The sequence below is a fragment of the Ascaphus truei genome, chromosome 2 (genome assembly GCF_040206685.1).
Source record: "Ascaphus truei isolate aAscTru1 chromosome 2, aAscTru1.hap1, whole genome shotgun sequence".
Classification (NCBI taxonomy): domain Eukaryota; kingdom Metazoa; phylum Chordata; class Amphibia; order Anura; family Ascaphidae; genus Ascaphus; species Ascaphus truei.
Window position 1 is genome coordinate 251515251 of NC_134484.1, and position 19390 is coordinate 251534640.

At 43.4% G+C, this 19390-nt stretch overlaps 1 protein-coding gene across 2 annotated transcripts in view; it reads right to left on the reverse strand.

Annotated features, from left to right (window-relative positions):
* Positions 1–14171, reverse strand: part of GALNT4 (polypeptide N-acetylgalactosaminyltransferase 4) — a 47219-nt gene extending 33048 nt beyond the window's left edge. The window contains exons 1-3 of one of the 2 annotated variants that reach the window (XM_075586033.1): positions 13981–14171; positions 11078–11128; positions 1330–1759 (exon numbers count right to left, since the gene is read on the reverse strand). In XM_075586033.1, coding sequence (XP_075442148.1) covers positions 1330–1709 — 380 coding nt within the window. In that variant the 5' untranslated portion in view covers positions 1710–1759; positions 11078–11128; positions 13981–14171. The remainder of the gene's footprint in view (positions 1–1329; positions 1760–11077; positions 11129–13980) is intronic. The other variant, XM_075586032.1, reaches the window with a different exon arrangement.
* Positions 14172–19390: the final 5219 nt, after the last annotated feature.

The window sequence follows — 19390 nt, forward strand, 5'->3', positions numbered from 1 at the left end:
CTGTAATGAAAACACAATGCCAAAAAGCTCACAAAATGTGTATATCTAGTGATATGTATAGTGCGAACAGCTACATTCAAATAAACAACCAATGTGTAATGTGATAAAAATACTGATAAAGTGCAATATATAGGCTACAGGTTGAAACGAAAAATATACATAGAAGTGAAAAAATAAATAAAACTATGTAGAAATATATAGTGACAAATAAATATTCCCTAAGGGAAGTTGAGAGTCTGCTGCTGTATACAATGAGATCGCAGGGCATCCAGACCTAGAGCAACAGAGAAGAAAGCGTAAAACCTCTCATGGTGCAGTACATCAAGTAAAATGTATTGGGAATACAGCAGTGTGGGTGTCCCCCTCTGGAGTGGGTCCTCCATGGGGGCTGTTCTCGTCTCTTGCGGAAGGAAATCACCACTCACTTGCCTAGTAACAGAGCTGCCCGCCAAGGCAGAGGGAACATCCGAGCCGCTGACGCGCCTCCAATGACGTATCTCCAGTGACGTCAACGTCCTCCCAACTAGCAATTTCGAAAAGAGCAAGTCCGCATAGGTGAAGGACACTAATGCAGATACTTCTCAGCACAGGGTCTCAGACTACATCAGTGTAGTTATTCACTTACTACACGTATCTGGTTTATCTTGACCGTGAAGCAACTAATCGTGGTCCAAATTGGCTATTATGATTTTTAAACCCACTGCTTTTATATTTCTTGTTTTTTGTACGTGCATATCTTACCACTGCATATATTCCCAATACATTTGACTTGATATACTGCACTATGGGAGGTTTTGCGCTTTCTTCTCTCCCTGTAATGCCTTGCTGTCTCGTCCCCTCTTCCCCACCTAACTCTCGCCTCCATCATGCTTTGCACCCTTTTGCACTCCCTGCCCCTCTCTGTGCATACTGCATTCCCTCCTTCTCTCCTTGCTGTCTCTCTGTTTCCTCCTCCTACTTACCTTTCTGTCTCTCCTCCCCTCTCTTTGCACTCCCTCCTGCCCTGTGTCACACTTCTCTTCATTCCATTCACAGGAGGAGGGGGTTGGGGGGGGAGGGGGGAGTGATGCGCAGCCTCACTGACAGTCCCTGGGTGAGTGAGAGGCCGTTCAGCCTATCGTAGAGGGATGTGCAGAGAGCGATAGAGCGATAGAATATAGTATCAAATTAACTGGAAAGTCTTGGTCACCATCATTGTTCTAAAAACACCCAAATTAACACAAATTACAGTGATGAATTCCTTTTTTTTGTAAGTATTATGCATTAAGCAACAAGAGGTTTTTTGTTTTTTTTAGTATACTACAGGACAGACGCATTTGAAATACGTACTCATACATTCGGTTGTCCTGTATGTGCCGATGCAATGATATCCGGTCACTTAAATAAATATTTATGGCATATTTTTCAACGCTATCCTCCTCCAGTTTTTTCTCAGCAGAGCCCAGATTCAGTTTTCCGGCTTTGCCCCATTCTCCGGGCAAGTTTGGATCTGGTTGGGGCTTCTCGTACACTGGGTGACTCAGGTCCTCGGGTTTCTCCTCCGTGTGAGCAAAACGTCTCTCCCACTTTCTTTTGGTGGTGGGTCCCTCACCGGTGGAGGAGTGGAAAGTAAACACGGAAAGCTGAACTACCACATAAGCCATCATGAACAGGCCGACCAGTGTGCAGGTCTTTACGATCAACGGCCATCTCTTCACGTGGATCCTCATTGCATGGGACTTCTGGGGCGGGTAGACGCAAATCAACACGAGCAGCAGGTCTGTGAAGAACAAGACATCCGTTATCAAGTTAGCAGAACTTTTACTAATATATTGTTTATATAAATGTCTTACATCAGGGTGGCCAACTCCTGTCCTCAAGGGCCACCAACAGGTCAGGTTTGAAGGATATCCCTGCTTCAACACAGGTGGATCAGAATGACAGCCACTGATTGAGCCACCTGTGCTGAAGCAGGGCCATCCCAAATAGCTTGCCCGTTGGTGGCCCTTGGGGACTGGAGTTGGCCACCATTGTCTTACCCAGATCCTGGGCAGTGCATTTTCAGGCATGGCGATTCCCTGGTGTGAAGAGCTTACAATCTAATGATTGTGCCGGTGGCACAGGGTGATAAAGTAACGTGCAAAAGACCAGCAGGACGGGGGACACTAGGATTAGAACCACTTGGCTACTACTTCAGGAGACTCCCTTGAATCGCAGCGTGGAAGAACTGATCAAAAACAAATGTTAATTTAAAAAATATATATATTTAAATTTCCTTATCACAATAAAAATTAAACCAAAGGTGGTAAAGGCTCGGGCCCCATGTACCATCAGAAACGGGTGTCTCCCTCAGTGAGGTAGAAGAAGTTCACTACGCACGCACGCACCATATTTCAGCACAAATTGGGTCATTCTATATGTAAATTATATTATTACCCCTTAAAATGTTCTAATTAATAAATGGTGGTGAACATACAAGCACCTGGCTGCCATGGCATCCTTCCATTCATGCCTTTTGTAGTCCAAAATAAATAATCTAAATTATCCAAAAGCAGCAGTGAATGAAAATGTATTATCAATCCTTCAGACTTCAGTCTTTTCCTTGAGCTATATAGTTCTATCCTACATTATTACCCACACTGGAGGGGGGGGGGGGGTTACATCATATCAGTGAGGATACAGAGTTTGTGCTGTACCCGAAGGAGCAGATCCACGGTTCCTTTAAATGCATCCTGACTCCAACCACATGAACTGCCTCTTTCATACTAAATTATATTTTGTATAACACTCAATGTGCATACTGTAAACATGGCAGTATTTAAAAAAAGGGCAATCCCTCTTAGAACCTATATGAACTAATTCCAGTGACATGTTTAAAAAGGTGTCATATCTGGGCAATTCATACTTTTTTTTTTTACCCAAATCATGGTGGGTAACCTCAGCTGTTACAGCACCTTGCTGGTATTCAATTATCCACCCTATAAGTACGCTAAAATTAACTTCACGGAGATATCTGATTAACTGTGATCTGTATAATTGGTGATGAATCATGCTGAAGTGAAGGTTAATTTACACCACAATTAAAGAAAAATGCGGATGCCTAGCCAAGGATGTATGGTATCGGTCCCCTTTCCCAATAGAATATTTATAGCTCATCAGGAGGATAATGCAGTGGAACACGGTGTTCTAACACCACAGAATGCATATGTCCCTGCCCACCGAACCCAATTAATCTAAACAATAAAGAGACAATAAAACATTATATATGGTGGTAAGGACACAGTGGTAAACTTTATTATTTAATGTAATTAACAAATAAAACATCCCTTGCCTCCTGGTCAGAAGGTATAATAACATTATTTCAACTCAAAACGCTGCCTTGCAGGCATTTCACTTATAATGTAAATTATGAAGGACTATTAAAATACCACTAAACAAAGCACATTTAAAGAATCAAAATTGGACTTGGAAATCCTGTCCCCCAAAAAAATTGAACTCTTTTAAATACTTTGTGATGCTAAAATAAAAATGTATAGACAGAGGTTTGATAAATGGACCAAATCTTTTCAATAAAAGCCTATACCATCCTTTTCCAGATCAACGTGTCAGACAGTTAAATCCTTAAAACCAACCACCTGAAACAACCTCAGACCAAAACACCAAATTATTAGCAAAGATCAATGAAATATGTTCCAAATCAAATAAAGGTGGTGGACTTCCAAAGTCTGCATTTTACCTAAATCATTTCCTCCTGTATGAATCAACATTATACCTGCATCCCTAAACCGACTTCTAAAAGCTAAAAACCATGGGACCGCTATGAACAAACCAGATAGACACCTTATCCTTATCTAAACCTAGCTGGCAACCATAAGGCCAAACTAAAGCGTTCTTTCCAGCCCAGTGGATAAATGTGTCACAGGATCCAGACATTAAAAAGGATGGGAAGAGATTATAGAAGTTAAAGAGCAAGTTCCGGTCTCAGGCTACGGCCCCAGTCCTCCTGCCGGCGCGTGCAGAGACTACAGCCATGATCGGCGGTCTGTAGGGAAGATCTAGGGAGAGTGCAGGGGGACAATGACGGGGCATAAACTTCCCTGCCATTGGCTGCGCGCGGCCACATGACCGCGTCGCGGCACAGGAAGACCAAATTCTTGTATACCCTGCCAGCGTACGTGTCACAGCGCTTTGCGCGCCCACACACACACAGAGCCACTGGGGCCTGCCCCATATAGGGGCCTCTGGTGTGTGTGGCGCACACAGCGTAGCGCACGCCGCCGTGACCACGGGAACTCAGCCTAATGCAAGTTAAACAGCTAGGTTCCCAATGAATGATTTACATAAAAACTTTCTCATCCAGGCCTAGTTTTGCTTTTTCATAGATAGATAGTAAAGAAGGAGAGAGTCCCAAATTTCACAGCTTCGAAACTAAACCTCAGACAACTAGAAAGTCTTAAACTGCAATTTGAATAACGGGATACAATCTATTGTCAAACAACCATGAAGTCCTCAACTCATCACTGCGTTTGGTCAATTAAAGCTTTATGTCTGGTACCTTCGTGCGGATAACCAAATTAATTCCATTATTTACAAACATCATGAAGTCCTAAACATTTTTATTTCACTTGTTTGCCACAACAAGCTCAATTACGTGCAACTCGGCAAGAAATGCCCATGCGAAAGCCGCTTTAAACAAAACTGACAGAGTGCCAAACTTTATCCTACATTGAGACTACATCAAAGCGGAGTATTAACAGGCCTACTCTTGTCCTCAATAAAACTCCCCTTCCCCTAACCTTCAATTTTTTGTTTAATCACAAAACGTTAAAATCACGTCTGGATAACGTTATAACTCAAAAAAAGGAAAGAAATCTCCGGTAGCAAATCTAGGAAGAAATGCCTTCTTGCATTCTACTCAAAAATAAATGGAAAAATACCCTTGAGAGCACGGTCCTCCGCTTGTCCAGAATGTAAGAAAATAAAACACAATTCTTTCCACTGTTTAACATAAGCACCCCATGAAGTTGGCGCTAATGATTACCTACTCAAATATTCTAAGTCATTACCAGATCCCATAAACCCCTGTTGTATCCAAGCATCAGGTCTGTGCAATGCACATCAATGACCTTTTAAAAAGGCCCCCGAAACCTCAATATCATGCAGCATCTGCGAATAACTCAAAATCACCATTTTAAATGAAACGAGAATGGCCATTGTAAATAATACAATATAAATCCCAAATACCTTAATGTGATCATGAGGTTTTTTTAACCGTTGCTGTAGCAGCTGCCAATCGCTTTGCAAAGAACCGGTCCATGACTGCCAATAACATTCAAATGACTCAGTATCGATTGTAGCTGTTTAAACCACATTTCTTTTTAGTTTGTGTAGCCCCTTTACCCTGACCCTAAGTGAGATTAGGTCTGCTACTCCATATTTGCTGCGGTGTGGTGCGTACCTGTGAGGTAACAGGAGGGCTGAGCACTTCCGCGGTGGTGTGGGGAATCAGCAGGACCGTTGTACAGGGTAACTTTGTTCATTGGTTGCAGCGCCTTCAGTCAGCTTGGATCCTCTGGATAGTAGTAGGGAGGCCCAGATTGACACCTTTCTTTAGCCCAACACAGTGAATCACGCTTTCCATGGTATTTATTGCATGGTCAGGATCTTTCAGCAGTGCATTCCTTTCCTTGCTTCCCCTAGTGAGACCCGGGGTAGCTGTTGTTCATGCCACAGGGGAAGGAAAGAAAGAGACAACCCCACTTTTGGGAAAGTGCCAGTATTTATACCCTTGGGTTATGCTTGTGTAAAATGGTTAGTCTACTCTGCCTCTCTTTCCCCCTGTCACATAAGTCCTTAGCAGTCTAGACTGTGACAGGCAGTACTGTGGGCAATTAACCCCCCTCATGCTACTCGGAGTGTCTGAAGTGTGGTGGTGACTCAGGGTCTGTGTATAGCCTATCAGGATACAGACCTTGAGCCCTCCCCTTCTGGTTTCTCAGGGAGGCAGTGCCAAAAGTTAGGGAGTTCTCTCCCACCCTTCCAACAGAGTGGAGGTGTGTGGCCTGTCTCATCTCCGCAGGGAGGGAGAGGCCAGCCCCTCAAGGGTTGGATGGCTCAGCAACACCCAGGGCTCCACACTAGGAGAGACAGCACCATCCAGAGGCCTGGGATCCTTTGAGGACCTTGCATACACTGTAATAATATCTACTACAGTGACTGCCAATAAAGCCCTTGTTACTATTTACACCTGCCTGGATTCTGGTCTGTGAGCATGGGCGTAGGAAAGATTGCTTCAGAGGGGACTGCCTCTAGGATCCTTATAGCCTAATGAAGCTGGAGGTGCTGAACACCGAGTACAGAACATCAGATGACACCAAAAGCCTGTCCTGGTCTCCTCCCAAATCGCAGACAACTCAGCTCTCCTGGACCCTCACAGGTATGCGCACCACTGACACCTGTAGCCGCAGCAGTATCTTCTAGAGTGTGGGGGTACATGTGCTATACAGGCGGTCCTCGGTTATCCGAAGCAATGCGTTACTCAAAATGGCATCGGATAGCGAAGCGTCGTAAAGCGAAACCCGTTTTCCCATAGGAACACAGTTTAAATTAAACGTTCCGTTCCTGAAGGCATTTTTAATGCTAAAATACACAGAAAATGTTACTCAAGCAATAAGATATGCTGCACACACATAGATTATGATGTAAACATTATATTTATTGATTCCAGAACTGTAAAATAAAACTATAAAAATAAAACTATGCTGTATTCTGTACAGAAATGTACATGAGCAAAAAAAAACAACACATCAATTATTGGAGGAAGATGATTGGGGGGGAATCTTCAATAGATAACGGACTTTTTGGAGGTGATGTAGGTGCAGTTGAAGGTTTCGGCCTCTTGAAGAACCTCTTCATTGAAGTCTGTACAGATCCTTTCCTTTTCTGCGTGTAGATCTCTCTATAGCAGCTGATTTGGTTAGACACCCCACGACTGACTGTTGAACTCCGTTCAATGTTAGGGTCATTGTCCTCAAATATGGCCAGTGTGCTATCAATGTGCTTGAATGCTGCAGCCAACATTTTGCTTGACAAATATTTACGTGGCTGTGGCTGTGCCACATCAGCAGATTGGTGGGCCTCCTCTTCAGCAATTTTTTGCTCTTCTAATTGCATGAGGTCTTCATTGCTCAACTCGTTAGAATGTGAGGCGAGCAACTCCTTAATTTCCACCTCCAAGTTGAGATCTCTGGCCATTTGCACAACAGTTTCTGTAACTTCTGCAACAGTCTCTGTAAGGCCTTGGACATCAGACACAAAATCCGGGCACAAATTACGCCAAACTCCATTTAGATTGGATTGTTTCACCTCATTCCATGCCTCTCCGATGTTTCTCACTGCATGAAGAATGTTGTAACCCTTCCAAAATTCTTTTAAGGTTGGACCACCTTCCACATCGGTTGCTCTGATGGACTGGGCAAATGTTCGCCTAAGATAGTAGGCCTTGAAGGAAGCGATAACCCCCTGGTCCATCGGCTGTATCAGTGAGGTGGTGTTGGGGGGCATGAACACCACCATGACGTTTGGATGATGATCATCCAGGTACACGGGATGGCCAGGAGCATTGTCCAGGAGCAGCAATGCTTTGAAATCGAGGTTCTGGTTCATGCAATATAATTGCACAGCCGGAACAAATTGATGCTGGAACCAGTCCTCAAAAAGGCTCCCTGTTACCCATGCCTTACGGTTGGACTTCCAAATCACTGGAAGTGTGCTCTTTGCATAACCCTTGAATGCCCTAGGGTTTTCTGCATGATAAACAAGCAAATGTTTTAGCTTCAAATCTCCTGCAGCATTTGATCCAAGCAGAAGAGTCAGCCTGTCCTTTGCAACTTTAAACCCGGGCATAGATTTTTCCTCTCTTGCAATGTAGCTTCTACTGGGCATTTTCTTCCAGTAGAGCCCAGTCTCATCAACATTGAACACTTGACGTACGCAATAGCCACCGTCCTCTATAATTTTGGCCAATGTAACAGGGAAGGTTTTAGCTGCCTCCTCATCAGCACTAGCAGCTTCACCGGTCACTTTAATGTTATGCAAGTTTGCCCTCTCTTTAAACCGCATAAACCAGCCCTTACTTGCAATGAACGTTTCCTCAGTGGCCCCTTCTCCATGCTGTTGCTTAATGTCCTCATACAGACTCAAAGCCTTGGCCTGAATTAAGGCTATACTAATGGGCACATGACGCTGGGATTGATCTTCCAGCCATATGATGAGGAGTTTTTCCACCTCAGCAATATGACCAGCACGTTGCCTTATTGTCGTACCTTGCATAGGTGCTGAGCCCTTGATCTGTTCCAGGATTCTTGCCTTGTCTTTGATTATAGTCACAATAGTTGTGCGAGGTATATCCAAGGAACGTCCAATTTCTGTGTTCGTCTCTCCTTTCTCAGAGCGCTTTATGATGTTTTGCTTGGTCTCCAAAGTTATAGATTTTCTATTCCTTTTTGGAGTAACAGCACTTTGCTTTTTGCTTTGATCAGCCATGGTTTAGGGCCTAAAATACACCACCAAACCTTCACACAGACTGTTCAGAATGATCTCCCTAGCCTGCAGCCGTCTGGTTGTTCATTTGTAGCAATTTTTTAAAGCATCGTAAGAGCGTCGGATAAGCCGTTCGGGCGTCGTAAAACGGGCCATAGGGATGCATTGACAAGCGTCGGATAAGCCGGTCGTCGTAAAACGAAGCGTCGTAAAACGAGGACCGCCTGTAATTGTAACCCTGCCCTATAACAGAGCAGGTCTGGATACTGACAGGCCATCACATCCAGCATGTGACCCAACAAGTATCCACCCCTCAAACTGACACTTTCTGGCTGTTGCTAGGCCCGCCCTTGGATACATCAAATGTATCTAAGGCTGCACACGAGGCTTTCAGAAACAATTAACCTATCCACTGCCTGCACCTAACAGGACTTACACAGGTAGGGCCCAAGAAAATAAGTAGCGGCTGGGAGGCTATGCTACATTTGTAAACCAACCAGATTTAAAAAAGAATTAGATATCCTTATTAGCCAGCAATCTGAATTCTATCAACGCCAAACCAATTCCTATGCCCCAAAAAGGTAAATCACTGAATATGATTATGTTTTTTCTTTAGCCAACAGCACACCAAATTTTCAAAAAGCTTCAAACAAGGTATTTCAAATTGGTCAACATTTGTCAAGGTAAAATAAATGATGAAACTGAAAAACAAATGAAGCAGACTGCATGTATAGGTAAAAGACAAACGGCAACTTCAACATCCGCCTTTGCTAGCAATGCACCTCTATCACATTCTCTTACCAAAGGAAAGGCTTGATTAAAAGTACCATGAGAAACATGGCAAAGTTCCCTATCAATGCCAGCATTCATTGACAACCCTGCAGGAAAGATATAGTGTACTGTACACGATTATTCAAGGCTGGTTCATTTTTTGGAGACAATAATACCCAATGGAGACCTAATGAAGTTCTTAAAAGACGGAACTGAAAAGGGGCAAGCAATGATCATTAAAAGATAGCTCCATATCAATTTTATTTTTAACCACTTCAACATGACTAGCAACAGGTTTTAAATAGTAGAAGTAAGTTTGCCTGTTTAAGTTGACCGACGGAAACATAGAAACAAGGATGTCAAATCTTTGCACAATACATTTGACATGCAGTATTTCTTTTAACACCAATATCCTCAGAGGCTCTGGAGAGCACTGACAAATATAAATATGTTAAACCGATTGCCGGTCTGACCCTCAAGCCTTTAATTCCCTGTCCAACCAAAATGAGTGTCTGCGTGCTGGCAAACTGATCTACCAACTCAACCAGTTGGTCAATAGCCATCCACCACAATTTCGCTTTTAGCTTCCTCCACATATCAATGGAAACCAATAGCTACAGATATAGCAAGACTTACTGTTTTCAGCACTGGGGGCAAGCCGCAGGACCACGGCCGCCCTTTTGCCGGACGATTGTTGCTGCAGAGTGGTCCTATCCAGCAAGGGGTCCATGCTTCTGGATCACCCTCCGCTCCATCCCCCCTATACAACAACAACACGGTAACCAAGCTGCAGCTTTAAGTTTTTTCAGCTGTGACTCAGGAGAACGTAAGTCTCGCTACAGCTGTCGGTGACATGCCTGGTGCACCAAAGACACTTTTGATATACCAAGTACGTCAACTTAAATACCCGTTTTCTAGGGGATAAATCACTGCTCCAACGGGAGGGCACTCCCCTTCGTTATTGGTGGGTAGTCACGTTCTTGCAATTGCTACCTAAGAGATTACATGGCTGCAAATCCTTGACTTCCGGTGGCATTAAAAGGTTATGGCGCAGTTCCTTATAGGACGTGAAAACAATGCCAGTAACAATCTTGAAGGGGTTAAATGCAACTGACATTGTATACAAAATCAGACACCTAAAAGTACTTTACAGTTCATTTGAAAACATGATTTGCAAATACTTAAAGGGGGTTCCTTTCCTTTATCTACTGAGAACTCCCTTTAATGTGATGTCACTGTGTGCTCAACAAGAGAATTTACAGGTCAAGCTTCCTCTCTCCCCTTCCCCTTATCTTTATTGCTCCCTGTCAGAGATAGGTTGAACTAGAGGAGCACTTGATTCACATGGACTTTATCATGCAGAAGACCTGGTGAAAAAATCTTCATTTTTAAATAAACAAAAGACAGATAAAGGTTTGCTTTAAAAATGATTACATTTGTACATTTAGAAAACAAACAAACAAAAAAAAACGCAATTACTTTGTTGAAGTGTGGAACACTAACCATTTCCTCTTTTACAACAGCCCAGCATCACTTCCCTGTTTACATTTGACTCAGAAACACACGTGAATTGTGGTCGGCACACACATGAATTACCTGGAGTCAAATCAAATTGTAGATCATAACCAACTCCTACATAATGCACGCAGACGGGGCCCCACCAACAGTTTACAGGGGTGGGGGTGGAGGAAGAGCTGGGACAGTTGTCCTGGGCCTGATAGAGGATACAACTCAGGCCCTGGGAAAACCATCGGCGGGCCTGCATTTAGAGCTAAGTTCATATTACCATGTAGCCTTGTTCCGCCAGCATAACCTTTTATGTTCTCTCCTTCCAAACCTTGAAAAGATGAAAGAAAAAAAACTTGATTTTTGTTTGGATTTTGTGGTTCTTTTGACCAAATGCAACAGCCATCGTAATCAATACCTGTAGCCCTGGTTTTCAGGTCATTGTCTGTCAGGATGGAATGGAAAATGGTACAGTACAGAGAGTCTGGAGGAATTCCAGGTCATGTCGATAACTGCAATTTAGGATCTGATCCCTAAAATATAATATTCCTAACCCTAAACATAATATTCCTAACTTTAAAACACCTAAACAGCGTTAACCATTAAAAAAAAAAAAAAAAAAAAGTCTAAACCCAGAGGCGGAATGGCGTTGCAAATTATCGCACAGTGGCTAAAAACAGCCGTTGCAAATTATCCCATTCCTATGCCGGAGCATCACTATTAAATGCAATGCTAGGAATATACTTAACCACCCCTCATGTGTATCAGGTCACTAGGGCAGGGTACCCCCCAGAAACCCCCTTTATAAAGTGCATCCATTAGATTTATCAGGACTGGATGCTTAACTGGCTCTAGCTCTTCTACAGTATATGCTCATATTCATGTAGGCTTAACAAACAGAGAACGCTCGCAGCCAAATGGTGAAAAAAAATTGTTTAACTTTTTATAAATATCTTTAGATAGTTCTCCATCCAAATTGTGAGACTCTTGCACCAATATTAGAATGCAAGCTCTTTGTGGCAGGGAATCATTGTGACTGCAAAATTATAGGTTCTGCAACTGTGTGCGTACATAGCATAATATTTTTTTTTTAAACGTGTTAACCTACAATAAAAATTGTATTATTAATACTATATATACATTGCTTAAATAACTCACATTTGTGTACTCTGCCTATATGGGATCCACTAAATGTGCATACAGCAAAAACAGTACAGGCATACCCCGCATTAACGTACGCAATGGGACCGGAGCATGTATGTAAAGTGAAAATGTACTTAAAGTGAAGCAGTCCCTTTTTCCCACTTATCGATGCATGTACTGTACTGCAATAGTTATATACGTGCATAACTGATGTAAATAACGCATTTGTAACAGGCTCTATAGTCTCCCTGCTTGCGCACAGCTTCGGTACAGGTAGAGAGCTGGTATTGCTGTTCAGGACGTGCTGACAGGCGCATGCGCGAGCTGCCGTTTGTCTATTGTGCGATATGTCCTTACTCGCGAGTGTACTTAAAGTGAGTGTCCTTAAACCGGGGTATACCTGTATATCAACATTTCATAGTAAAACGGTGTTATTCACATCTCAAGGAGTATGGAGTATAGCAGACCTGAAACCAACCTTGCAATCCAACATACATTTATTTTATCTTAAAACATTTCTGTAGTGCAGGTTTTGGAACTGGACAAAAGGCACCTGTCAAGACTGGTCAGCTAGGAGAAGTAAAGGAATTAGGGGACGATTCTATGTGCCCATTTTTGTCCCAAATTCACCATTAAAGTCAATGCGGTTTTAACCCTTTGCGGTCCAATTAATTTTCACTAAGTGCGCCAGCAGCTCTAATTACATTTTCGGGGAAAAAAACCACATACAGCCCAACCCCATTATAGAACGATTCGCGCACACACACTGCACACACACTGCACACACACTGCACACACACTGCACACACACTGCACACACACTGCACACACTCTCAGCCCCGGCCCCCCTCGTCAGCTACTGGGGCATTGTGGGGATGGGCTCGGGGGAATCGGTGCCGGGCATCGGTGCCGGGCATCGGTGCCGGGCATCGGGGCTGGGGGGGAGGGATCAGTGCGGCTGTTGGGAGAAGTGCGAGGGGAAAGCTGGGGATGTACGGTGGCAGCGGGGGACGTGTGCGGCTGCCGACGCCTCACTCCACCTCTTCCCCCCGCCTCCCTCCTCCAGATCCGACATTGGACCGCAAGCGGAAAAATATTTTGTCGGATATATTCCGACATTGGACCGCAAAGGGTTAATACACGAAAGATACAACAAATGAACCCTTACACTACATGGTCATGGAATGCATTGCTGGCACTGGCAGGTAGGGTGTTTGGAGAAAATAATCTCCAAATCTGGGATTTGAAATCAGCGACACTCCATTGAAGTCTATAGGTGACGGATGATAAAAATCAGTAATAATGACTATGAAATCAGGGAGAAATCCAGTGGCCTTTTACTATTGTTATTTTGCCAACCTGTAAAAGTCAGGGTCACATACAAACATAAATGTTTCCTTATTGGATTCAATCTAATCAGTCCTTTAAAATGTAGGACCACTCCTTTACAAACATCATTTGCTCCTATTGACTGTAATAGGATCCCCATTTCAAAAGTAATAACCAGACAGATGAGTGCATAATTTGCTCATTGACTTCAGTAGGCATGTTCTTTCCAAAGTCTGGATCATCAACCCCAATACACACATCGTTTGAATCTTTCACTTCAACCTTCGGAAGTAGAGTGTAACTTAGGAGAAAATCAATAGCCTGTGAGCCAAGTACTGAACACTTCCCTTAGCAGCAGCAGAGGTTCCCAGCAAAGGAAGCCAATGCAAAGTGCTGCAGTCTCCCCCAGAAAGTCCATGCCCCCCCCCCCCGGCTCACCCTTCAGACATACAATAGTCACATCCCATGGAAGTCCATGAGGACAAGCGATTTGCAAGCGGGGGTCTGATGGGTATTATGTGCTCCCATTCACATGCATGGGAACTATCAAATAAAAAAGCCATACCGCGATCCCTACACACAGTCATCAACCCCAAAGTGTCATTCACCATTGTTCTGTTTAACCCTGTAGCTCAGGTCACTGTGCACTTTAGTAAAGCAAACATCATGAGGGGGGGGGGGGGGGGTTAAATCAGATCAGCGGCTACTTACAGTGTAGGTTGCCAATGAGGGTCACATGCCCCCCTGCTAGTGAGTAAGAGCCGTGCCCAGGCTGGGTGTCTTGGCTCTCAGATCATGAAGTCTGCGGTCAGTCACTGTAACAGTGTTTCTTTGCAAGTGCCTTTATCCTGTTGCTCTGCCCTCTTCCTTTCACTTTCTCAGGGCGCTCCTGACGTGTCTCTGGCAGCCCCTCCTCTCTCCCTGCAGTCACCCTGGGAGCTGCACCAGACCCGCCTCTTACTACTCCCTCCTCTTTTCGCCTCTTCTCAGCTGATCATGTGTTGTTAGGCTGTCTGACCCTTAAACAAAAAATGAGGCCAGATCTGCATTTCTTGTTGTGGGGGTAGATCCGGACTGTCCTCTGACTCACAACATCCACTTACAAACCAGAGCTTATCCTTGCCACTGGCTGGATCAGAAAGGCAGCCTAACAAGATCAGTGTCTACAGTACTCCTCCACATGCCCTTTTCACATACATATATACATACCATACACATTTTAAGTTATGGTGAGTGAAAAAGGAGGCCGTTAGCATATAGCCAATAAAGAATATTACTTGTGAGCACATTCACATGTCTTGGACATGCAGCGAGCATTAGTTTATAAGGGTTCCATGTAAAAATGGATTTCAAGTAAAAGGTGACACTGTGCTCATTTGCATGCCTTTTCCCAGAATCCCTTGCTACAGTGGGAGCACTGTATGCTAGGTGATAATGGTTGAAAGGCAGGGATGCAGACCTGTCTAAAACGTGAATGTGCTCACAAGTGATATTATATATATATATATATATATATATATATATATATATATATATATATATATATATATATATAATGGAAATATAACTGTATGCTCATCTGCATGTCTCAGGCAGGTCTGCAACCCTGCCTTTCCCCATTATCACCCAGCATACAGCACTTCCACTGCAGCAAGGGATTATGGGAAATGACATGCAAATGAGCACACAGTGTCACTTTTTGCCTCAATAACCATTTTTAACATGGTTCCCTATAGGCTTAAGCTTGCTGCATGGTCACAGCTTTGAGCACAGCCAGGGTTAAGGTGCATACCCAGAAAACCACCCACAGACAGCTGTTTCGACCTTGATGGGTCTCATCAGTGTGGGGTTGATTTTACTGGGAATGCAAGAGAGGCTATGGGATAGGCTAAACCATAATACTGACTTAAGTTATGGTGAGTAAAAAAGTGACAAAAACCCTCCACAGGAAAGCAAATATGCAAATATAACTGTATGCTCATCTGCATGTCTCAGGCAGGTCTGCAACCCTGCCTTTCCCCATTATCACCCAGCATACAGCACTTCCACTGCAGCAAGGGATTCTGGGAAATGACATGCAAATGAGCACACAGTGTCACTTTTTGCCTCAATAACCATTTTTAACATGGTTCCCTATAGGCTTAAGCTTGCTGCATGGTCACAGCTTTGAGCACAGCCAGGGTTAAGGTGCATACCCAGAAAACCACCCACAGACAGCTGTTTCGACCTTGATGGGTCTCATCAGTGTGGGGTTGATTTTACTGGGAATGCAAGAGAGGCTATGGGATAGGCTAAACCATAATACTGACTTAAGTTATGGTGAGTAAAAAAGTGACAAAAACCCTCCACAGGAAAGCATAAAGCAACTGTAACTATTACTGTATGCTCATCTGCATGTCTCAGGCAGGTCTGCAACCCTGCCTTTCCCCATTATCACCCATTATCACCCAGCATACAGCACTTCCACTGCAGCAATATATATATATATATATATTTTTTTTTAATATTTTTTTTTACTCTAATGTAGAGGTGCACAAACTTCTGTTGCTGTGCCCGCCCTGCATCCACTCCCCCGGTGCTCGCACCCCCTTACCTTCCTGTTGGTGTCAGTGGGGTCATGTGACGTGATGCATTGCCAAGGCGACGGGCCTAAACGCGGGGTCATGTGACGTCACATTTGACGCCGCGTTGCCACGTCAAAGCCGGCTGAATCTTGGTAAGTTCAGTTGCAGAGGCCGCACACGATCCCCAGCCATTTAATTTAAATGCCTTGGGGAAAAGCACGGGGCCTCTGCAACCATCCGAGCCCCCCCAAGAAAATCCTGTGCCCCCCAGTTTGCGCACCTCTGCTTTAATGCATCATTTTTAATGACAGAAAATGATGGGATCATTGTTGGACCCTTTTTTGTGTGTAAAAATGCAACCTGCCCTGCGGTGAGTTGTAGTGGTGGATGACCACCGGCGGTGCTTTGGTCTCAACTTTCATTATAACGAACCATAGAGTTTTTACACTAGATATAATGGTCATTTCAACACTCAATATGATAACAAGAATGGTGTTATGACAACACAAAAAGATAGTGATAATGAGCCAGATAGACACTATGGTTAGGTGAGAACTAGGAATTGGGAATCCCCAGTGGATAATAGTTTTAATACAACAAAAATATCCTCTGTTGCAAAAGAATTAACAGGAATATCAGTGTTTTTTAAGAACGGAGGTAGGTGAGACCTGCGGAAGAAACCTGGGAGAATCACGTTTTGTGTGAGAGAAAATATAAACAGCCTTCCATCTGGATAAAAAGAGGATCAATTATAAGCTAGGAATGAGGGAAGGTAGACAGATGCAACCAAAAAAAAGAGCCCACCCCAACAGGTAAGCACGGGAGGCATATTTAATTTATCTACAAAAGAGTTTTCTTTAGATCAGAAAAACGTGCTATTGTAAATAAAGGCCTTACTTTTGCCTCGGCGCAAAACGGTTTAAAACTGTTTATTGATCTGAACAAATATACGAGACATCTTACTTTAAAAAGGCACTTCACAAGATATGACAGAAGAAGGAATACCTCCCTGCTAACCCATAGTGCACATGATGTTTATCGTAGTTCGGATAGCCCACAAAATCCACTTAAATCAACATATTATTTGATTAAATGCATTTCATAAGTTGGTACTCAAAGATTTTCAGGCTCTATGTTCTGAAACAGTTTATGTGAAACCGAATTTAACTAAAATGGAAAAAGATGCCTTGAGAGAACTAATAGAGGATAAGAATTTGGCCATTAAACAGGCCGACAAAGGCATAGTCGTGGTGCAAAGTAAAAGTGACTATGTTGAAAAATCGAAATATAATCTTAATATGAGTTTGTGTTGAACAGTTCACCCCGAATTCCAATCTTCTACCACATACCAAAGGTCCATACTTGTTTAAAAAAATCCCCCAGGAAGACCTACAGTATAATTTCTGTAATGAACTCTCTAACATGTAATCTTTCCTATTATGTACAGTAGATCTGCACCTTGCGGAATATGTCATCAATTTGAAGTCATACATACAGTACGAAACACGATCTATTTTGCATTTCTTTGAAAATATTGAGTAGAAGGAAGGATTTTGCTGGGTTAGAATTTGCGTGAAGTCTCTCTACACGTGTATATAGCACAAAAGAGGCATAGAGGTGGTAAAACATTTTTAGGGATTACTATGCGACTCTTCTAGAAATCCATTGTAACGGTGAAGGGGTTAACCAGGCTCACTAATTAAGGTTCAGCCCACTTGGTTACCCTTGATCTGTGTTTTGGGGTCCTAGAGTGTCAGCTCTTGGACTCAGATGTCCTAAATGCATTACTGTGACTGTGGGCAAATTATGCGACATTAAAGATTTCTGTGTGTTTTGCCTTTCCTGGGATGCTGGGACTGGGAGATTTCTAGACTGTAAGTTTCAGGGTGGGTTTGTTGGAGAAAGTCTTTACAGAATGTGGCTATGTATCGGGGTTCCGGAGTTATGGGATACCCCGGGAATTGGATCCGGGAATCGAGTGAGATTATCGGATACAGCCAAGCACATTGCTCCGGTCAAACTCTGACTCTGAAAGCGCTATTACAACTCGCTGCCAGGATTCCTGCTGCAGCATCTTCCAGACAAGGTAAACGGGCATGAATGGGTTAATGTATACATGCAGCTATACTAAGGGTCCCTAGAATAAAGAGAGGTCCCTGGTATAAGGAGGGGTACCCCAAATACATGCCCAGGTACCATGGACCTGGTATAGGGGTTCAGGGGGGAACTCCAGCTATTTGATAAAGCTGAGAGTGATTTCTTGTGGGCAAAAGTTTTAAAAGTCATTTCGAAAGTGTGCCAAGAATGAGGTTAGTGAGTGTAGGAAATATATACACTCACTCCATCCCTGACACCAGAACAGGGACTTATAGATTTTACCACACATAAGACAGGACACAGTATATTTTATTAAAGAGTTATATTTAATAGGTATATGTACTGACAACCTGTGAATGAACTGTGGGATTTCCAAGCCATGGATTCCGGGCAGACCAGGTGGCAACAAAGCTTGGTGCCTATGGGTCTGTGCGCAGTCCTGACTTGAAAGCCTCAGGGATGCCAAGGTGTTAGAACAGGAGGGGTACTGCAGTCATGCTTGAGTACCCACATCCTGGCTAACACAGGGCTATCTTGCCACCATTTGCCAGAGCCCAGACTCTGTGGAGCCTGGACAGTGGGTGGGCTCAGTATGCAAAGAGGCAGAGGTGCCAGGAAGGCGCATGCCCCCTTGCAGAATGAAAAAGGTGCCCACCCGGCTTTACAATACCGGCAAATCGGTGATTGGCTGGCAGGAGAATTCCCATGCTCTGATAGGCTGTAGAGGTTTGTGAATGGGACCCTGAAACCCATAAGGAACCTCGCAGCCAATGAGGAGCGCAGATTCCAAGCGCCAAACCAACAGCAGCAAATTCAAAGATGCTCTGTACTGAATAGACGCGAGCCGGCTTCACAGATTTTGACTAAAGAATTCTTCTAGGTCCCACTTCTGAAGAACGTAGCAGTCGCGTCTGGCATTGCATGCCGAAATCAGTTCCAGGACTTTCGTGAGTACCTACCGATCATTGGAAAGGGCTCCTACAAAGGTAATTTTTGTGAATTTTGTTTAAAGAATAGATGTATTTGTTAGCCCCGTTCCCAATAAGTGTGTTAACCTTGTAAATTGTGTTAAATTGTGTGTATGTCTTTTCCTGAAATAAATTACAATTTATTTTACCTCCGTGCTTTGCTCAATCAATGATCTTGGTATAAAGAGGTGTTGATAAACCTGGTCTCCTGTGACATCCATAAAGAGTTTTTAGTTGAGAGCATACTTTATATTCTGCCGCAGAATTTCTTCAGATTTCTGGATGATTTTTACCTGCAGATTTGTGGAATAGCCATGGGGACAAAGTTCACTCTCAGCTATGCAAATATATTCATGGTTAGCTGGGAGCAGAATTTTATATGGAAAAATAACCCCTAGAATTACAGAATCGTTGTCTGGAAGTACTATATCGATGATGTGCTTATCATCTGGCACGGAGATTATTCTACTTTTAACCAATTTTTTAACTATA